Genomic DNA, 19,829 nt, shown 5'->3' on the forward strand with positions numbered 1-19,829 from the left:
GGACGCAAGGAGTTTTTTCTTTTGCCATAAACAGCCTATTTGTTATTAGTAATACAAAATTGTCAATACTGAAAACATCAAAACTTGAAAGATAATTTACCCAACGTGGAGCTCATATGTCTGACAAAAACTCCTTTGCTGATTCGAAGAGCAAACGAAGACTTTCCAACTCCGGCATCACCAACGAATATAACTTTGAACGTCTGCTCTGCTGGCCCGTTCGGTTCGTACTCCGATTCATCGTCTTCAACAGAAGTAATTGCTAAACTGTTTTCATCATCTTCCTGCGAACCAGAATGTTAAAGCTACAATATTTACAAAAAATAATGGTTATTTTGTTATTGTACAGGTTAGCTATAACTACCGTATCAAGCAGTGAACTCCCGCCCCTAAGCCAGGGCTAAGGTAGAACTACATGCAATATACCGAGAGCCCAACTATCCCTTCCTGTGGCAGGGGATAAAAAAAAATTTTATTTACCAGTTTGTTGGTACTCTCAGCTTTAATAAAATAACATCTGCCTTCTGCATGGTTACTTCTTATTTCAAACTGATAAGTAAATACCAGAAACGAAACTGCAGACTTTGGGTGGGATAGCTGGGCGGTCAGTATGCTGCATAACGTTACCGTATTTGAGCCAAAGTGTAGCTTGATCTAATAGACGCAAGCCATTGAAGCTTGGTGCGCTTGTCATATGGACTATAGGGAAAGGGGCTGTCCAAAAATGATGTCACACTTCTTTTCAACATATTTGACCCCCCCACTCCTCCTGCCGCTAAGAGCTTTACCTTACTCTACCCCTTCCCCTCAATTGTCACATGTTACGCAAAACTACATAAACATATTGTTATAAAGTAATATTTTTATTTCAACTAAAATGAGTAAAGTCATACTTCTTATTACTCTCTCTTCCTTGCCATAAACTGTACCGACGACACGGTAATGACATCCAGAGACTAGCTCTGGACTCATCAGTCTAGAATAGCTAATAACCGAACTGGAGGTATATATCTTCTCACTGAAGCTTGGATTAACTATAAACTGGTGGCTGAAATTAGATTAGCACACCAGCCCCTTGAACCAGAGCTAAGAAAAAGCAACAAGCATATATATATCGACAGATCCGGTTATTCGAGTACCATTGAGAAAGGATAAAGTGGAGGGAGTGATGGCCTTCCTATGTGAACCAAAGACCCCAAGTCACGTGATAAATTTTAAAGCAAAGCATTGGAAGAAATCAGGTTTCTTTCGCTAGTTTCACGCAAAACGTGTCAACCATTCGTCGTTGTTAAGTCACGTGACTTGGAGTAGTAGCCTCAGCTTTTGCTAAGTCATTGATTGGACTTGCTCCCTCCATTCCTGTTCTAAGGGTTATACTCCTGGTGTATGGCGTTAACTGTAGCAACCAGTTAGGGGGTAATCTCTGCTTCAATGAGAGGACATTTAAAAAGCATGAGCTTTGTGCATGAAATAGATAAAAGTCGGAAACAACGTTCAAAGGCACAAGCAAAAGATTGAAAAATTTAAAATTCAGGCATGTCTCAGAGGCAATAGCCTCTTTCTTCAGTGCAAAGCAAGCAAATGGGATGGAGCACGGTCATGAGAGAGTTTAAATACAAAAGAGAGGGGGAGGGCTGGACCAACCAGATCTCGGCGAGTGCTGAGGCATGATTTGACGTATTAGAATATGTAAATTTGAACTCATCTATTAAGATTGGAGTTCAGGCTACAGTTACAAGAGGACATTTGTCTCCTGATGGAGTTATAGGGAGACATTTGCTTCCAGTTCAATTATTGACTATTCCCGACTGATGAGTCCATTACAAGGACGAAGTTGCAGTCTCTGGATGTAACAACTGGACTGTAGGTACATGCCTGTAACACAACTGTAGAGGGTCTATATCGCTGTATAGTAGTCGATAACACGATATAGCTTATAGAACTAGTCAGTTTCAACCTTATTTTATCTCTTTTTTTTTTTGTACTTTTCTTTAAAAGAAAATCTATGACTTTTTTTTACCTTGCTCTCTTCTTTGCTTTGTAAAATTTTCGATGTTCTTGGTAAAGGAACTGGAGGGGATAATCCTTCAGTCTGTGAGATTCCCTTGGGTGTTGAGCATTTGTTTGGATTCGGGGACCAACTTTTGCTCCAACTGGAAAAAAACAACATTTTTCGCCTTTTAACTAAAAACATGTCAGTCATAAAATTTCTTTTCAAATTTTCCTTTGAAGGAAATGGTCAGGTATAAGTGTATTGAAAAATAAATGCTTTTGAAGGGAAAATAGATATAAGGAAGATTCATATAATTTTATGTAAAAAAAATAATGATAAACACAATCTATGTAATTCAAAAGTGATCGATGATTAAGTGTTTTCCTGTAATACTCAAGTTTCACTTCTATCGTGTGTCTTTACGCAGGGGTGCCCCCCTAAAGGCAAGGGCACAACCCCCTCAATATCGTGAAACCCCTAGAACAGGAGCCCTCCCCACAAATGAGAAAATATCCCCCCCCCTAAAAATTTTAATGGCGCAGCTCACGCCATGACCCCCCCCCCCCCCAGGGTGGCACCCCTGCTTTACGACACACACCTTGTTTTCTTTTTACCCTCCAAGCAAATATCCCCTGGAAACGACTCAGGTTATTTTGCTTTATCAAAATTTCATCTTAACCTAAAATAGGGCAAACCTAGCCTAGAAGGCTTGAAATGCTGTGATTAGGATCTGCGTAGCCTTCAGAAACGTATCTCGACAAATGCCTGTTATTTGCTACTTTTGCTGTTTTATCAGCAAATATATATCTATATCAAGATCAAGTTAGTCGTATTATAGTCAGCAATGGGCTGGTTTCCTTCAGTCAAAAGTACTACTTTTAGTCACTAAAGTTGATAGAATGAGAAAAAAAAAAAAAAACATGGACCCAGAAAATACTTTCATTTTCCCAACAGTAATTTTTAATTAATATTTTTTAATGTCCAATTTTTCAAACAAGGCGTGGTCTTTATTACGTCACAAATGATGAACTTAGGCGTGTATTCTATTGGCGCACTGAACGCTTACTCTTGTCTCTACCGCGATTCCACATTATGATAATCAAGAAGCTAATTTAATATTGCGCTCTACGCTTGTTATCAACCATATCGTTGCCATACATGTGAGTAAAGAAGCGAATTAAATATTACTCTCTATGCGGATGGCAACAGCGAATGGCAGTTCATCATTTGTGATGTCATGCGCAGAAGCGTAGAAAATGAAATTGAGTCTGCGCAGACTTAAATAAATTTTTAAAAATAGTAAACTTTGTCAAATTATTTAAAAAATGGTCAAATCCTATGTTTTTAATCATGCTCTTTCAGAAAAACATACTTTCAAAATTTAGGAAACGACCCCATTATTTACTAAATGCCAGTTTGGAAAATTTATTTTCACTGATTAGGATTAGAGCAAAAACGCATTTTTTTTTTCACACGAAAAGCAAACTGCTTTTTGATGTGAAAAATGAAATGTGAATTGTATTTGCCTCTAATGCAGGTAAATAATGAAAATGATTAAGTGATAAAACAAAAAATAAAAGCCTTGTGCTGCAATATGATTAAAGCGAAAAACCGACATAAATAAAGCACAACTTTTGAAGAAAATACAGCATATACCTATTTCAAGGCTACAATGGAGCCTCTTCAACAGTGAAAAAAGCTCATCAACACAACCGAAAGAGGCTCTATAGTAGCCTTGAAATAGCTATATGCTGGTGTTTTCTTTAAAATTTGTGCTTTATTTACGTTGGTTTTTCACTTTAATCAATCATAAAGTTAGTTTCGATTCATAGCAAATTGTTGAAATATCTATAATCGCACTTTAATTGGTTAAAGCAAACTTGGATCAATAACGTTTTGCTATTGGTCAAAGCTTAGTTGAAGCTCTCTCCTAGGTCCTAAATTTTCTTAAGTTAATCCTTTTCTTTTGTCTATATTTTATTTATTTATCTTTCATTGGTTGTTTTATATTACATACATATTAATTGGTTAATTTACTAATCCTGGACTAAACTATAAATAGTCTATGTGCTTACTCTGCTTTGGTTCTTTGGTTAATAAGTACTAGCAAAAATACCCGGCGTTGCCTGGGTCAGCAATAATTATGAGAAACAATCATTACTTGCATTTGTTTTCTGTTTTAAGTGAAAGAATTCAAAACACACCTTTTTGAGGTGATTAAAAATCGAGCTTCTTCCTTAAGCCCTGATTTCCTAGAAGCGAAATCACCGAGCTTTGGCGTCGCAACTCGGCGTGACGCTGAAATCAAAGCCAAGTGATTCCGACGTAGTCATTCACGACGTCGAGTGAGCTCGGGCGCGCATGCGCAGAAGAATCAAGTTTTCCTCTCGGCGAGAAGCGACGCCGAAGGTCGGCGATTCGCTCCTATTAAGAGCCATTGTCTGTAAGGATCAGGCAGGTTGTGATTGTTGGGGTTTTTAATTTTCTTTATTTTCACATAGGTTGTTTCTTATCATGAATGTAATGTAAATCCGAAATTTAAGCTTTGTCTGACTCACCGTTTTTGAGAAAACAATTTTTTTTTGTTTAGGGGGCGTGGCACATTTTTGCCGGTTTTTCAAATTTGCAGATTTTAATGTGCTTGTTGCTTGAAGCGCCCTTATAATGACATGGATTTTTTAATTCCATATTACTATATGGTCTTGTTAGATACTGTTACAGCTGTCAAATCGGTGACACTACGAGGGCGACGCCCACAAAGTCTGTTTAAAAATGACCGAAAATGAATTTTTTTTCTATATTCAAGGCCAATTTTCTCAAAGCGCCTTCATGATGACACCAACATTTTTAGATCATTTTCTAGCCACACTTACATACATCAAAAATATGTATCAAAATCGGTGTCACTATAAGGGCGCCGGAAGATATTGGAACTTTTATTCGATAAATTTCACAAAAACACAAATATTTAAAATCTAACTACAACTGTCGCCCTCATAGCAGAGATCTGATACTAAATTAGGTTGACAACCAACATGTTTGTCTAACATTTGCACAAAAAAAATCGGTGTCACTCCTATTATTTTTGGAAATATAATCGTTCGAAGTTAGTACGTTATGGCGTTTTTTTATATTTATTTATTTAATCTTTTCACCCCCAGATAGTTTTTTTGAACATATTTATTTTTAATTTAATACAAAAATGTGTATCTTTTAACATAAACAGCTTTGGGAAGTAAGAGCGTCTTTTTCTTGAATAGAAAATGTTCGTTTTGATATAGGTACAGGCGGATGTATTGTGCATAATATGTCTAGATTATCATACCAATACTCATCCTATTTTTTCGGCCAAACAAATCTATTTATTCCAATTGTTCTTGACATACATTTGACCTCAACTTGCAAATGGATTTTATACGAAAGATGTATATCTTATATAAATGCTTCAAATTTTCAACTAATAAATACCCCTGCATTGCCAAAAGTTCAATTTAATGAAATTGGATGGGCCCTATCTTTACGAGCTCAGTTCAAGTTCACTTCAAAGCAGGAGTATTTATAAGAACAATTTACGATTGGTGAAAATACTGGGAAAAAACAACATCCCTGTCAAGTTGCACACTAGATGAGAAATGCAGTTCGTAACGGGGAAAAAAATGTTCGTTGCTTCAGAGTATTGTACTATGAAACAAATCCTATCCTTTTTTTTTTTTTTTTTTTGATGGAAGAAACAAAAAAACGAATGCATTCTCAATACATCAAATGAGAATATTGAAGAAAGCGAACATTCAGAATCTGAAACTAAATTTGAGGATAACGTAGACCAAAACGAAGAAAACATTAAGAATCAAATCAAACCAATTTCAGAAAGAGGGTCAGCTCTTATTGAAAACTGCTAATTTTGTAGCACTAAAGCATGGGAAAACATGGTATCCCAGAAAAATAGTAGAAGTTGACCATTTGCAAGTTTAGGTCAAATGCATATCAAGAACAATTGGAATAAATAAATTTGTTTGGCCGGAAAAAACAAGACGAGTATTGGTATAATAGTCTAGACATGTTATGCACAATAGATCCACCTGGTACCTTTATCAAAACGGGCATTTTCTGTTCAAGAAAAAGACTCTCTTGCTGTCCAAAGCTGTTTATGTTATAAGGTACACTTCTTTGTATTAAATTAAAAATAAATATGTTCAAAAAAAATCTGGGTGTGAAAATATTGAATAAATAAATATAAAAAAAACGCCATAACGTACTAACTTGGAACGATTATATTTCCAAAAATAATAGGAGTGACACCGATTTTTTGTGTGCAAATGTTAGACAAACATGTTGGTTATCAACCTAATGTAGTATCAAATATCTGCTATGAGGGCGACAGTTGTAATTAGATTCTAAATATTTGTGTTTTTGTGAAATTTATTGAATAAAAGTTCCAATATCTTCTGGCGCCCTTATAGTGACACCGATTTTGATACATATTTTTGATGTATGTAAGAGTGGCTAGAAAATGATCTAAAAATGTTGGTGTCGTCATGAAGGCGCTTTCGGAAAATTGGCCTTGAATATAGAAAAAAATTCATTTTCGGTCATTTTTAAACGGAGTTTGTGGGCGTCGCCCTCGTAGTGTCACCGATTTGACAGTTGTAACAGTATCTAACAAGACCATATAGTAATATAGAATTAAAAAATCCAGGTCATTATAAGGGCGCTTCAAGCAACAAGCACATTAAAATCAGCAAATTTGAAAAACCGGCAAAAATGTGCCACGCCCCCTAAACAAAAACAAAAAAATTTTCTCAAAAACGGTGAGTCAGACAAAGCTCAAATTTCGGATTTACATTACATTTATGATAAGGAACAACATATGTGAAAATAAAAAAAATTAAAAATGTCAACAATCACAAATGCTCTAAACTGCCTGATTCTTACAGCGAGGCCTTCGAGATAGGAAGGCCATCCAACTAGCAAATGACGTCATCGTTTGCCGATCCACAATGATATTTGGAAGTGAGCACTTCGATTAATATTTTGGTTAAATAAACCTATATGGTTTATTTGTTATTGACTTCTGTTAATTTAGTAGCATTACAAGTACTACTTTTTCATTTGAAAACATAAAAAGGAACCGATAATCATACATTAAAAAATACTCTGAGCTTAATTCGTAGTATTTGACATAAAAACATTAATAAGTCTTACAAAGTATTCAAATAACTAAACACGATTTTATTTTACAATCATGTTAAAACAAAGTGATAAATAAACACAGTTTTATTTTTCATTAGAAATTGTTTTTTAACTAATCGCATTTTAACTACCCGTATATTGTATTGAAACATTAAGTCTTAAGAAGTATTCAAATAAATAAATGAACTTTCATTTTACAATTACATCAAAACAAAAAATAATATTACTACTAGCTGCGTCGCCCGGCTTTGCACGGTCCATCTCGAAAATAAAAGTTATGTCAAGTGACGCGAGTTCAACACTCAGGCTTGAACCAAAAAAAAAAGTCAGTGAATTTTTGCGGCAGATTGCGGAAAAAAACCCAAAAAGTAAACATTTCAAATCCCGATTACAGGAAAAGCCTCGAAACAAAAACAAGAATTTTACCTGTTCATATTCGAGGAATAAAATGGCAACAGATCTTTCAAATCTCAATGATTTTCTTCACGCTATAAATTTTAATAAAAGCGTTCATCCGGAAAGTTGAGTTGAAGCACTGAATAATAATTTGAATGGAGGAAAGCCTTCGAAAAATATGGATTTTATTTTGAAATCTAAGAGTCATAATTAATAATTTTTAATTGATATCTCCGCTAATTATTATCGGAGAATTATGTTAAATAGCCAAACATGAAGACGGGAGGATTACGAATCCATCGATACCTGGTTCGATGGTCAGTTCACTGTCGTTCGGGAGAAGAAGCTTGGACATAGATAGATAGATAGATACTCAGATTTTATATGTATAAGACTTGCTGCGTGCCCGGCGTTGCACGGGCTACCTAAAAAATGTTGTACACTGACCTAGTTTCTAACGCGTTAAGGAATAAATAAATGCGCGTAAAGCAAGGTTTGCAAAACACCAGTAAAACATATTTTTTCCAAAACACCTCATCAACGTTAATAATCGTTATCAATGATACAAGTTATGAGTACATTTTCAGTCAGCACAAAAGGGGAAAATATATGCATTATCAACTATAATCTTTACTCACGTTAAACTGAATTACATCTGATAGACTATATCGGAAATATTTATGCACAATAACAATCCGCTTTTTACATAAAATAGTCTACTACCCGGCGTTGCCCGGGTGTTTATTAATGCAACATACCACTCAGATAAATATTTGGATGGATTCTATCCACATGGTCGTACAAGAATTACATCAATCCGTTTTCCAGGTACAAACCCTCAAAGAACTCAAATAACTTGTAAATCACTCATTTACTTTACGACGTGCACGGTCCTCCTCGAAAATGAAAGTTATGTCATGTGACGCGTATTTAACAATCAGGCTTGAACAAAAAAAAAAAAAAAACAGCAAAATTTTGCTGCAGATTACGGCAAAATAATCGAAAAGTAAACAACTTAAACACCCTGATTACAGGAAAAGCCTCAAAACAAAAACAAGAATTTTACCTGTTCATATTCGAGAAAAAGAAATGGCAACAGATCTTTCATCTCAATGATTTTCTTCACGCTGTAAATTTCATAGACTAATAATAAGAGTAGACCGAGCTATGGCAACCCTTTTGCTGCTCATAAACCAAACCATGTGACTGGTGGATATCCTAGCAACAGCGGGCGTTAATCGTAGCAGACGATCAACGCCAACGCAAAATAAAATAAATAGAATTGATGGATCACGGAAGAATGATCTTTTATGGAATCCGATTTGTAAATTTGTTATTCTAATTTGTAAATATTTTGTTAATATAGTGAGTTTTTCGTTTAGATAGTATTGTGCATTTTCTTTAGTCAATTTCAATAACTCTCTAAGCAATAAAAGATGCAAGCGACCAAGAAGAATCAGCAAACGGTAAGATTTTTACCTACAGTTTCAATTTAAGATACCGATTAGTACATTTTTGCGTTAACGCAAAACGTTTACGCCATTTCGTTCACGCCAACGCTGACAGCTCCAAATGAAATAAAAGTTACCGAAAACTGATCAAAAACTATTACTAATGTCAAAATAATGCATAACTAAAAGAAAAACAGTTCAATCTCTGCACCTGGAAGTTTTTTTTAATGAAAACACATTGTATTAAAATACATGTCGAGTGCCAAACTATAGATAATGCTGCCATCTAGCAACCATGCTGCCAAAGTCTTCGCCAAGCCCTTCCACTAGTCACATGATACATCTATGAACCAATTTTCTTCATCAGCAAGAATGAGAAAGCTCGGTCTACTCTTATTATTAGTCTATGGTAAATTTTAATAAAAGCGTTCATCCGGAAAGTTGAGATGAAGCACTGAATAATAATTTGAATGGAGGAAAGCCTTCGAAAAATAGTGATTTGATTTTGAAATCTAAGAGTCATAATTAAAAGTTTTTAATTGATATCTCCGCTAATTATTATCGGAGAATTATGTTAAATAGCCAAACATGAAGACGGGAAGATGACGAATCCATCGATACCTGGTTCGATGGTCAGTTCACTGTCGTTCGGGAGAAGAAGCTTGGACATAGATAGATAGATAGATAGATAGATACTCAGATTTTATATGTATAAGATTGTATTTGAATAAGAATTAAATGAAATTTTAAAAAATTAATAAACATTTTTACTTAAGTAAACGGGAAACATGACTGCAATATGTTCCAAAGACATAACATCAAATTAAAGTACATAATACCAGATTATTAATGCTAACTTAACTGAGCAAATTTATGCTTTTAAAAAGACGTAAATGCTTGGGTGCCATCCCCCAAAGTAGACGGTACCCTACCCTCTTCAATTATGAAAACTTCAAAAAAAAAAACCCAAAACATCTCCATCTCCCTTAAAATTTCAAGGGCATAGTTATTTATAACTATAGCCGTTGAAAAGCTATCATTACTATAAGACTATGATTCCGACCCCCCCCCCCCCCCTTCGGTGGACACTCTCGAAAAATTACACAGGAATTCAACTTGAAAAACGTCAATTAAAGAATAAATGATACATCATGAATACTGTATGTTGTACATCAAAAAAATGTATTCAATATCTAAACAGCCTTTTTTTTGGAATTTGGCTACTTTTTCATTTTCAGCTTTTTCTGCTGCTAATGATTCTTGTGTGTGGGGGGGGGGGGCTTTAATTGTTCATCATTTTAGGCTTTTGAAAAATTATTTTAAAAAGCATTAACTGATGACAAAGTAACCTTTTTCAAAAAACTTTTCATAGAATGACCATTTTAGCAACTTTCTTTAATACTTAAAACCTCATATATGTTAAATTTATATCAACATTTTGCTGAGTATGCTCTTTTAGGAAATCAATGTGACAGTTTTGTGACAGGGGGAAGGGAGGGGATAACAAGAAGTGTGACATCACGCGTTGTTTATAACAATATGCTCATGTTGAACAGCGTTACATGTAACAAGGAGGAGGGGGGGGACTTGTTCAAAAGTTTGTAACATACTTTACATACAGCCCTTTAATTCAATTTATGCTACAGTTTCAGAGTTCCTGAAAGCTTATTAACAGAAAACCCAAGGAGTTCAAAAAATATGTAGTTCAAGACATTTTGCCCTTTTTAAGCATAAACAAACAAGCATAGAGCATTTGGCAAAAACACGTTGTATATCCACTGCTCAAAATTAATCTTTCGCAAGCCCAGAAATTATGAATACCGGTAACTTAACCACAATGTGTGCATAAATATCATAAAACTTAAAGACAACAGTGAAAAAAAACCATATATATTTTTTTTAATTTACGCACAGAACCAGCTTGTTTGAATAACGTTGCAGGGGGCGTAGTTGGGGGGAAATGTTTAAGTATCGAACCCACGACCTCCGGCGTTCAAATCTAATCTTTTATCTCAGAACTACGGAAGCCCATCAAGGAATGTTTTTTGATCAAAATAACACATGCTAGCGTATGAAACAATTTAATCGAAACCGAAAATATAAGATTAGTTCAGTTAAAAGCCTGTTTCAATAAACTTGTTTACATTTTTACTGAATATCAACACCAAGTTACGCTTCTGATAGCAACAAGTATATTTGCAGAAAATTTTGACATATGTATATTGTCAGTTTGGAAAATCCATTTCGAATAAATGCGTGTACAAAGTTCAAAAAATAAAGAAATAAAAAGTTGCAAGTTAACCGTTTCAAATATTAAAGCAGTATGCTGAAATTACAAATTACAGACAAAGATATCGGAAAGGAAACTGACAATTGTTTGTGTAATGGAGGAAAACTTAAGTAATCTTAACTGCATAAAATGTAAATTTGTTTATCTGAGAAAAGTACTTACCTCCGAACTTTAAAATTTATTCCATGAGGCGCCCAGTTTTTTTCTTTACATGCAGGTTGTTCGGAAGTGGAAATCGCTGACTCACTTTTCACTCAGCAGACACTTAAGACTTATATTATACATATATATTTAATTGCCTGTACATTCCGGTACGTGGAAAGGAAGAGATAAATCCAACAGAATTGTATTCAAAATTGTGCATTCGAAGTTACATATTTCCTATTTCGTCTATATCAACCAGAGCAAGCAACACTACTGGTAAACTGCACTGTTTTCAAAGTTTCGCGCCAAGTTCATAGATCGACGACTGGTGGCGTAACGAAGCGGGGGGGAGGGGAATTGTCTGGCCTGTTATCACGTGGGTCTCGCTTACAGACAATGGCTCTTAAACAAAGGTTTAACTCATAAAACTAAAATAGCAATAAGTATCTTACTACTATTATATATGCGAAAGTTTGTCTGTATGGATGTATGGATGTTTGTTACTCTTTCAGGCAAAAACTACTGAATGGATTTTGATGAAACTTATTAATAATATAGCTTTTGCATCAGAATAACACATAGGGTAGTTTTCGTCCCGTTATGGGGGGCAAAACCTCCTTAGGGGGACAATAAAACACAATTTTCGTATAAATTCTTGAATATGGGGATGAAAAAATACTTACACATATTTACATTTTATATCCATCGAAAGCTCTGATTTTTCTGCTAAAGATGGCACCTGTTCGAAATTTCTAAGTAGAATAAAAAACGAGCTATGAGCTTTTTAGTTCCATGTTCGAAGGCTTTCCTCAACTCAATACAGTATTTAGTGTATCATCTCAACTCCCTGTCAATAGCGACAATTGTTGTATTGTTGACTATCTTTGCTTTTCGTGACTGTTCAAGGCTTTTCTCAAGTCAAATCTTGAAGTAAGATTTTTGCACAAGATTGGCAAATAATACATGGATTTGGCTGATTGTTTTCCATTTTAATGCAACTTTGAGGGAATTAATGAATTTTTTTTAAATTTATTTGTGTTGACTGGGTATTTAATCGATCAGCAGGAATCTAGCCAAACTTTTTTGGTGGAATCAGTTTAATAGCTAAGGCATTTGGCAATTTTTTCAATTGTCACTGTTTGTGAAGCTAAAGAGTACGCAATACTGTCTCTTGGTTTTCACGGGTGGTCAACTTTACTGTAGTTAATGAAACAACTGCTCAATGGGCGTTAGATTAATCAATTTGTAATAAATATGCGCATTTTGACACCAAGCAGCTTGAAACATTTTCTTTTTACTTATTTTTTTCAACAAAACGGTTCAAACACTTGATGGTTTATTGAAATTTTTTAACTTTTCAATTTACAAAGTTTGAACAGAACAACGTCTGTCGGGTCCTCTAGTAAAGAATAAAATAGTATTGATTTAGAAACGAAAGTACGACGTTTCTAAATCAATCGTTGTTAAGCATACACAAATTTGAAGAATTTCCAAAATAGGAAAATTAATCTTCACATGTTTAAAACGACTCATCTGTTAATACTTTTTTTTTTTTTAACATGGAGTCTAAAACCTTCTCTGTGCGGCTATTGAAGTACGAAGTGTTTAGAAAAATGTAATCCCCAAATACTTGCTTTTGTTATTTTGAGAAACTTCAATCATTTTGGGCTTTTTTTGCGATTTTACCAAACATGCGGGAATCGTTTTGGGATACTTTCGTCCTTTGATAATGCTGCCCCTCCTTTTCTTACTTTGTAAAACGATATGTTACTAATTTTCGTTACAGAAATATTGTCGCCAGATGCTGAGATACTTTTGGTCACCATTACGTAAATGGCGCTAAACAGTTTCATCCGAAATGTTTCCAAAAAAGGAGTAAAATTTGGCGATTGTTTGAAATTGTGCAAAAAGAAAAATTAATGGAAGTTTTTTTTTTTTTTTTTTGCTGTTTATGGATTTACTTAATTTAGTTGCTGGATATTTTACACAGTAAAAAAAGTTTTTAAAAGATTCTTTGATAGTCAATAATATGTTTACATAGTGAAAGCTGAGAAACATTATTACGTAGTCTTTGTCTTCAAAAACAGCGACAGTTGAAAAAACTGCCAAATGCATCAGCTACTGAAATCTTTCTGAAAAAAAATTTGGCGATATTTCTGCTGGTTGATTGGATAATGAGTTAGTGTCCAATCAGCATAAGTAATAATAATTAAAAAAACATGAACTGCATTTAAGTTCCGTTTAAATGGAAAATGTTCAGACAAATCTATTTATTATTAGCCAATCTTGTGCAAAAACGTTACTTTAAGATTTGACTTAAGAAAAGCCTCGAGCAGTCAGACAAAACGCAAAAATATTCAACAATACAACAATTCTAGCTATCAACTGGGAGTTGAGATGATACTCTAAATATTGAAATGAGTTGATGAAAGCCATCGAACATGAAACTAAAAAGCTCATAACTCGTTCTTTAAACAACTTAGAAATTTCGAACAGATACCATCTTCAACAGAAAAGTTAGCGCTTTCGATGGACATATAATGTCAATATGTGCGCGTTTTTTCCCACCCCCATATTGGGGCATTTATGCGAAAATTGGGACTAAAATTCGAATAAAAAAGGAATTATCAATCGGATTTTTTTCGAACTGGTCTATAAACCTTCCCAGTACCAAAATGAACAAACTGTGAAAGTTTCAGCCAAATCTGCTAGGTAGTTTCTGAGATCTTAGGGAACAAATTTACCAACATTCATTTTTATATATATAGATTACATATTTTGTCATTGTTTATGTAGATAGTTTTTTCAACATTAATAAATGTGTTTTTGATCCACGGCATGATAATCATTAAATATTCTCAACACTAATACCGTTTAAAAATTGAGTAAACGCCTTCGTCAACATTATTAAAGAGTAATTTCTAAGTTATAAGGGGGATTTATAGAAAATAAGACAATTTTTTTCTTATTACGCTACAAATATGCAAAACTGCAGTTGCTAGTAACAAACTGTTTCTCTTCATTGCTGGTTCAATCTCTCCTAAATTTTTAAACAGGCCAAAAGGTTTCGAAAAGCTGAAAATGTATTTCCTTATGATTAGTTTAAAATGTTTTATTGCTTACCTGACTGGTTTGTCTTCAATTCCAAGCTGTTTCTTTATGTCAGATATCTTTCTTCGTGGAAAACTTTCTGTGTCTAAAATTGAATCTTGACTTGTGCTTGACCTCATCTTATAATAACGAGAATCCATCACAGATAACTGAAAAAGGGAGGACGAAACTTTCATTAAATATATCTCTTTTGAGCACTGATTGGGTGTGAATATGTAAAATGCAATTTGCACTATATTTTGGGGAGAAAACAATTTTTGCCCTTTTTGGAACAAAACTTAAGCTCACTGGGGTCACACCAGTCTCGACCGGTCAAAAAATCCACCTTTTTTTTTTTTAAAATGTCATAAAATGTTAGTAAAACTGTTCAAGAATATGTTGCCAAAATTTGAGTGAAAAATTCCGATTAGTTCCGATGCTGTGAGCACTTGAAGTGACTGTGGAGATTCCAAAATGTTCACAGCATTTTTTTTTTTTTTTTTCAAACCCGTTTTTCTTGAAAAACTTTTTTTTCAACTGGTGTGCATTCTAGCTCAAAGCGTTTTTGACCAATCTTTCTGAAAATTTGTGTGAATATTCTTTATTCAATTATACTTTATATGAACCTTACTCTTTGATGGTATTTTTACTAACAATAAAGCTGAAAGTCTCTCTGTCCGGATCTCTCTCTGCCTATCAAGATCTCTCTCTGTCCGGATTTCTGTCTGTCTGGATGTCTGGATCTCTGTGACGCGCATAGCGCCTAGACCGTTCGGCCGATTTTCATGATATTTGGCACAAAGTTAGTTTGTAGAATGAGGGTGTGCACTTCGAAGCGATTTTTCGAAAATTCGATTTTGTTCTTTTTCTATTCCAATTTTAAGAACAAAATTATCATACGATGGACGAGTAAATTACGAAATTATCATAACGTGGAACCGTAACATAAGCACAAGCCAATTGGCGAGAAAATTTACCATACATTATTTGTAAAAATACAGGCGAAATAAAAGACCTTTTAATTTTTTATTACGGGCAAAGCCGTGCGGGTATCACTAGTTATTAATAAAAATATTTTTTTTAATGCAAGAAGTGTGAAAAATATGGTAGAAAAACATAACATTGTAGTTAAACACCTCAAAAACGTGCCATTTTCAACTTTTTTTTAATCACAATTAGGTTTACATTCTACGGAAATATGTTGTTTACAAGAAAGAAAAATTGTAATGATTGCAGGAAAAAATTGTAGCTTCGGTAATGCACACCAGCAACAAGCTCCAATGCGACCGCCCATGCGCAGCACCTTCTAACTCCATGAATTCTGGTGGAAATGACTTCAAAAAAACACAAAGAGTACTTCAAAAGATGAATAAAATATCCTTCAAGTTTAAAGAAATTCCGATTATTTCTTTCCTGTTAAAACAAAAATCAAGAAAAACACTAAACTTTCGGCCTCCTAAACTGGTTTCCCTCTTAATCTATTTTGAATACAGTGACAATAAATGCTCTAATTAACAGCTCTACTTCTTGTTACGCTTTTATAATTTCAGAACTTGTAAAAATAAATATGAGGTATTTTGCTGTTCTTTTGAAGTTGGAGGAAAGAAGTGCACAAGTTTCTAAAAAAAAGTGCATACTGATGGTTAGGAAACAAGAACAGTCGACAAAGAAAAATCTAGTAAATACTTGAATTGAAATTGGCATCATTGGAACAACTAGTTTTTTCACATTACTGTAAGAAAAATCCGAGACGCCTCAGATTACTTTCGGGTAACTTTTCGGGATTTTAGTGGTTTGAACCAGTTTCCTGAGAAGTTCAAATATTTTTATGAAACAAATTCTCGAATTCTACACGTTGCATGAATGCGGACTTCTTACTATAGTGAAAAATGTTTTTAGCTACCCGTTTCAAAATATACACAGCATTTTTATAAAATACTAGCTGCCCGGTCCGACCTTATTCGGGTAAAATAACCATCAATCTTAAATAATGATTATGCACGTGAAGGAATTCATATAGATGATGGACAGCGTTGTTGACAAAAACATTAGCTTTGTCACATATCCACGTATTTTATTTATTTATTTTTTTTTACAAGGAAGTCTTCGTGTTAGAACAAACATTATATATCAAATCATTTAGAGGGAATTTCCCAACTCATCTAGTTCAATAAGATATTCTTTTCCAAGTATTCTCCCGTTATTTTCTTGTAATTAAAGACTCTAGTAATGCTTACCACCACCTCCTAAATGAGCTTTTATATTTGGGCTTTTATTATTCTTAAGATACAGAGATTGAAAAGGGCCCCTCTTATAAGGAGGCGACTTTAATCAGGCTTGTAGTAGGGACACCTCTTATATTATTGTCTGAACAGTTATCCTTTTAGGGTTCTATCTAAGCTTTCTATAGCCGAACGGTGGCTCATCGAACATTCGTCGTGCATTATAATACATACCATTGTAGAAAATCTCCCAATTGCCCGTTTTTTCTTGGCGTCTTTCTGGGAGAGATAGTCAAAATGGTCAGCTTTTGACCTCTAAGTAAAATCCCAGCAATTTCGTAAAAAAACATCACAAAAGCTAAATCGATCGAAATCACTAGCTAAAAATTGAAAAGCTGTTGATTGATTTTCGGCTACTGTTTTTCCAGTTGCACTGGTATAATGATACACATTAATTTGCGTTTTTGGTTTTCATTTACCAATCATGTTTTAATAGAATTGTTTTCTTTGATTCTCTGCGGCGTGGAAAACAAAAGTTTCCTATTGGGTGTCTACTTCACTGGCAATTTTTGACTTTTATTTAATTAGACTTCGGTTTATATCGCTCAACATTAACCGACAGTCATATTATTTCTGCTGACGCACTCCTTGCAATATGCAGGCACAGATATCTTTTCTAAATGTTTACCATAAAGCAATAGGATATAAAAATTGACAAAAAAGTTAAAATACTTATAAACAATTTGCTGAGTTTGGGAGCGGAGTCAGAAAGTCACATGTGTCAAACAAGGTTAGTTTCCCAATTTTGTGGTCCTCCATAATACCGAGTTCTACACACTCTCCTTGCTGGTTGGCAGGACCTTTAACTGTCAAAAGACTTTGTGTATATGTTGGACCTCGAATACGTTCTAAATGAATTAGTGAAAATTTTCCGATCGTATTGCAGGTTGAATATTGTATATTCTACTATATATATATATATATATATATATATATATATATATATATATATATATATATATATATATATATATATATATATATATATATATATATATAAGAGGGGAGTCTCGCAATCCCAGAATGCCTTTCAACCTCTTGTATTCGTTTTCTTCGGAAAACTTACTTTTTTCACATGCCTTTCTCTCTCTCTCTCTCTCTGACAGGATAATTTTAAGCTATATTGTTTAATTATATCGTTTTTAAATGTTTAAATACGGTCATCGTGAAGAATATTTCTCTCAAATAATTTTTATTATTCTTTTTTTCTCTTTGTCAAATTCTTTCCTACCGAATGTTCTTTGTTGTTTTAACTCCTAACTTTCAATGTACGATAATCATACGCAACTACTCTTTAAGTTAAGAACTTTCTAAACTAAATGTACTTAAGTGCATTCTCATTTCGATTTTAGTATGAATATAAAAGCTAAGAGGATAGAGGATTCTGCAAGCCCGAAATGCTTGCAGAATTACAACTCATAGAAGCACGGATTATTATCGATTATGTGCTATACTTGAATTCAAAAAATAATTTTCCCGCTGAAGAATGTCAGTTAGAATTTGTTTAAATAAGTTTTGAAGCATACCCATTCTGTTACTCTCAATGGTTTGACACGTCCAAGGCTAAAGGAATGTTTCAAACCTTATCTAGAATTCATTGAAAAGGACAGGCCGACTTATTCGACATTTTGGTTTCAAGACAAAATTGGATTCATCTTCGTTTCGACTATTTATAAGTACGTTAAAATATTCGCTGGTTGCAATGTCTTAAAACAATTGATGTTAAATTGAGTAAAATGCCACTTAAGGTGAATCTCTAAAGATAACTTAGTTCACTATTTCAACAAAAATGTATCTGAAAATGTTTACGGTAATAGATCCCATTTTCACACCTTATTTGTTTTTAATTTGTCTTAATTAAATCGTCTTCATCTACAGAGTAAAATAAACAAACATCAATCAGGCAGTTTTCTGCAATAAGGCTTTTGTACAAATACTATTTTTTTCGCCTGACAATTTTGGAACCAAAATGGCAGATGAGTCAGCTCCCCTTATGTAGAAGCCTGAACCTGTGTGGACAAATACATGTAAATCTTTTGGCAGTTTTTATGCTGACACTGCGTTTTTATTTTCAATCAATTAAATAATAATCTTAATTTATTATTGTTGCTGCAAGTTGGGATCAAATGACGCATGGTATTAGTTATATAAGTAGAAAACAGTACGAAACATAAACTGGTGGCGTATACAAACTATTGGTTTAAAAAATTAGTATAGATGCATTCATGGATAAGAGGTTGGCTTTGAATGTCCCGTGCGTGACGCATGCGAAAAATAAAATAAATTTTAAATAGCAAAACTGTTTAGTAAAAAGATAACTGTGTCAGGAGTATCTTTGTATTAAATGTAAAGAATGGCTCTATAGCAGTCGGCAGGCAGCTATAGAAGTTTATTTTCCAATGCAATGATTTTTTTAGCAACCAGTTTTATTCATGACTTATCTATACTAATATTATAAAAAGAAAGAGTGGATTGTTTGTTTTATATGTTCAAGGTAATCTGTGGAACCACTGCACCTATTTGAAAATTATGGCGGGAGTAATTTGCGTTTTTAGCTCGATCTTTTTTAGACTTGGCTGAAATTTAGGTACTACTTTCTTCATTAAATCTATCAATAAAAAGTGAAGGAATTGTCCAACAGTTTTCTTTTTGACACCATTGGAAAAAGCGAAATTTTTTACTCCAGATCTCTCTCGACCTATAGTCAAAAAACTTAGTTTCTATCTTCAAAGGAAAAAAAAGTTACAAGTGTTTTTAAATCAAATTCGAAAAATGTCGTTTTGATTCAGGTAGTCAACCATTTTATTTTCGTGTTTCCACGATTACGCTTTTTAACCGACTTCAAAAAGGAGGCGGTTATCAGTTCATACCGTATGTATGTTTTTCTTTTTTGTTTGTCCACTCACAGCGTCTCACCTAGTGAACCGATTTTGATGATTATTTTTTTACTGGATAGGGGATGGCTCAACTTAGATCCCATTACCTTGTTTAAC

At 34.0% G+C, this 19,829-nt stretch overlaps 1 protein-coding gene across 2 annotated transcripts in view; it reads right to left on the reverse strand.

Moving 5' to 3' along the window:
- LOC129227225 (ras and EF-hand domain-containing protein-like) overlaps window positions 1-19,829 on the reverse strand; it is a 135,523-nt gene that overhangs the window by 32,480 nt on the left and 83,214 nt on the right. For both annotated transcript variants that reach the window (XM_054861734.1, XM_054861733.1), the window contains exons 11-13: window positions 14,588-14,724; window positions 2,021-2,153; window positions 101-284 (exon numbers count right to left, since the gene is read on the reverse strand). In XM_054861734.1, coding sequence (XP_054717709.1) covers window positions 101-284; window positions 2,021-2,153; window positions 14,588-14,724 — 454 coding nt within the window. The remainder of the gene's footprint in view (window positions 1-100; window positions 285-2,020; window positions 2,154-14,587; window positions 14,725-19,829) is intronic.

Source organism: Uloborus diversus, chromosome 8 (genome assembly GCF_026930045.1).
Source record: "Uloborus diversus isolate 005 chromosome 8, Udiv.v.3.1, whole genome shotgun sequence".
NCBI classification, from domain to species: domain Eukaryota; kingdom Metazoa; phylum Arthropoda; class Arachnida; order Araneae; family Uloboridae; genus Uloborus; species Uloborus diversus.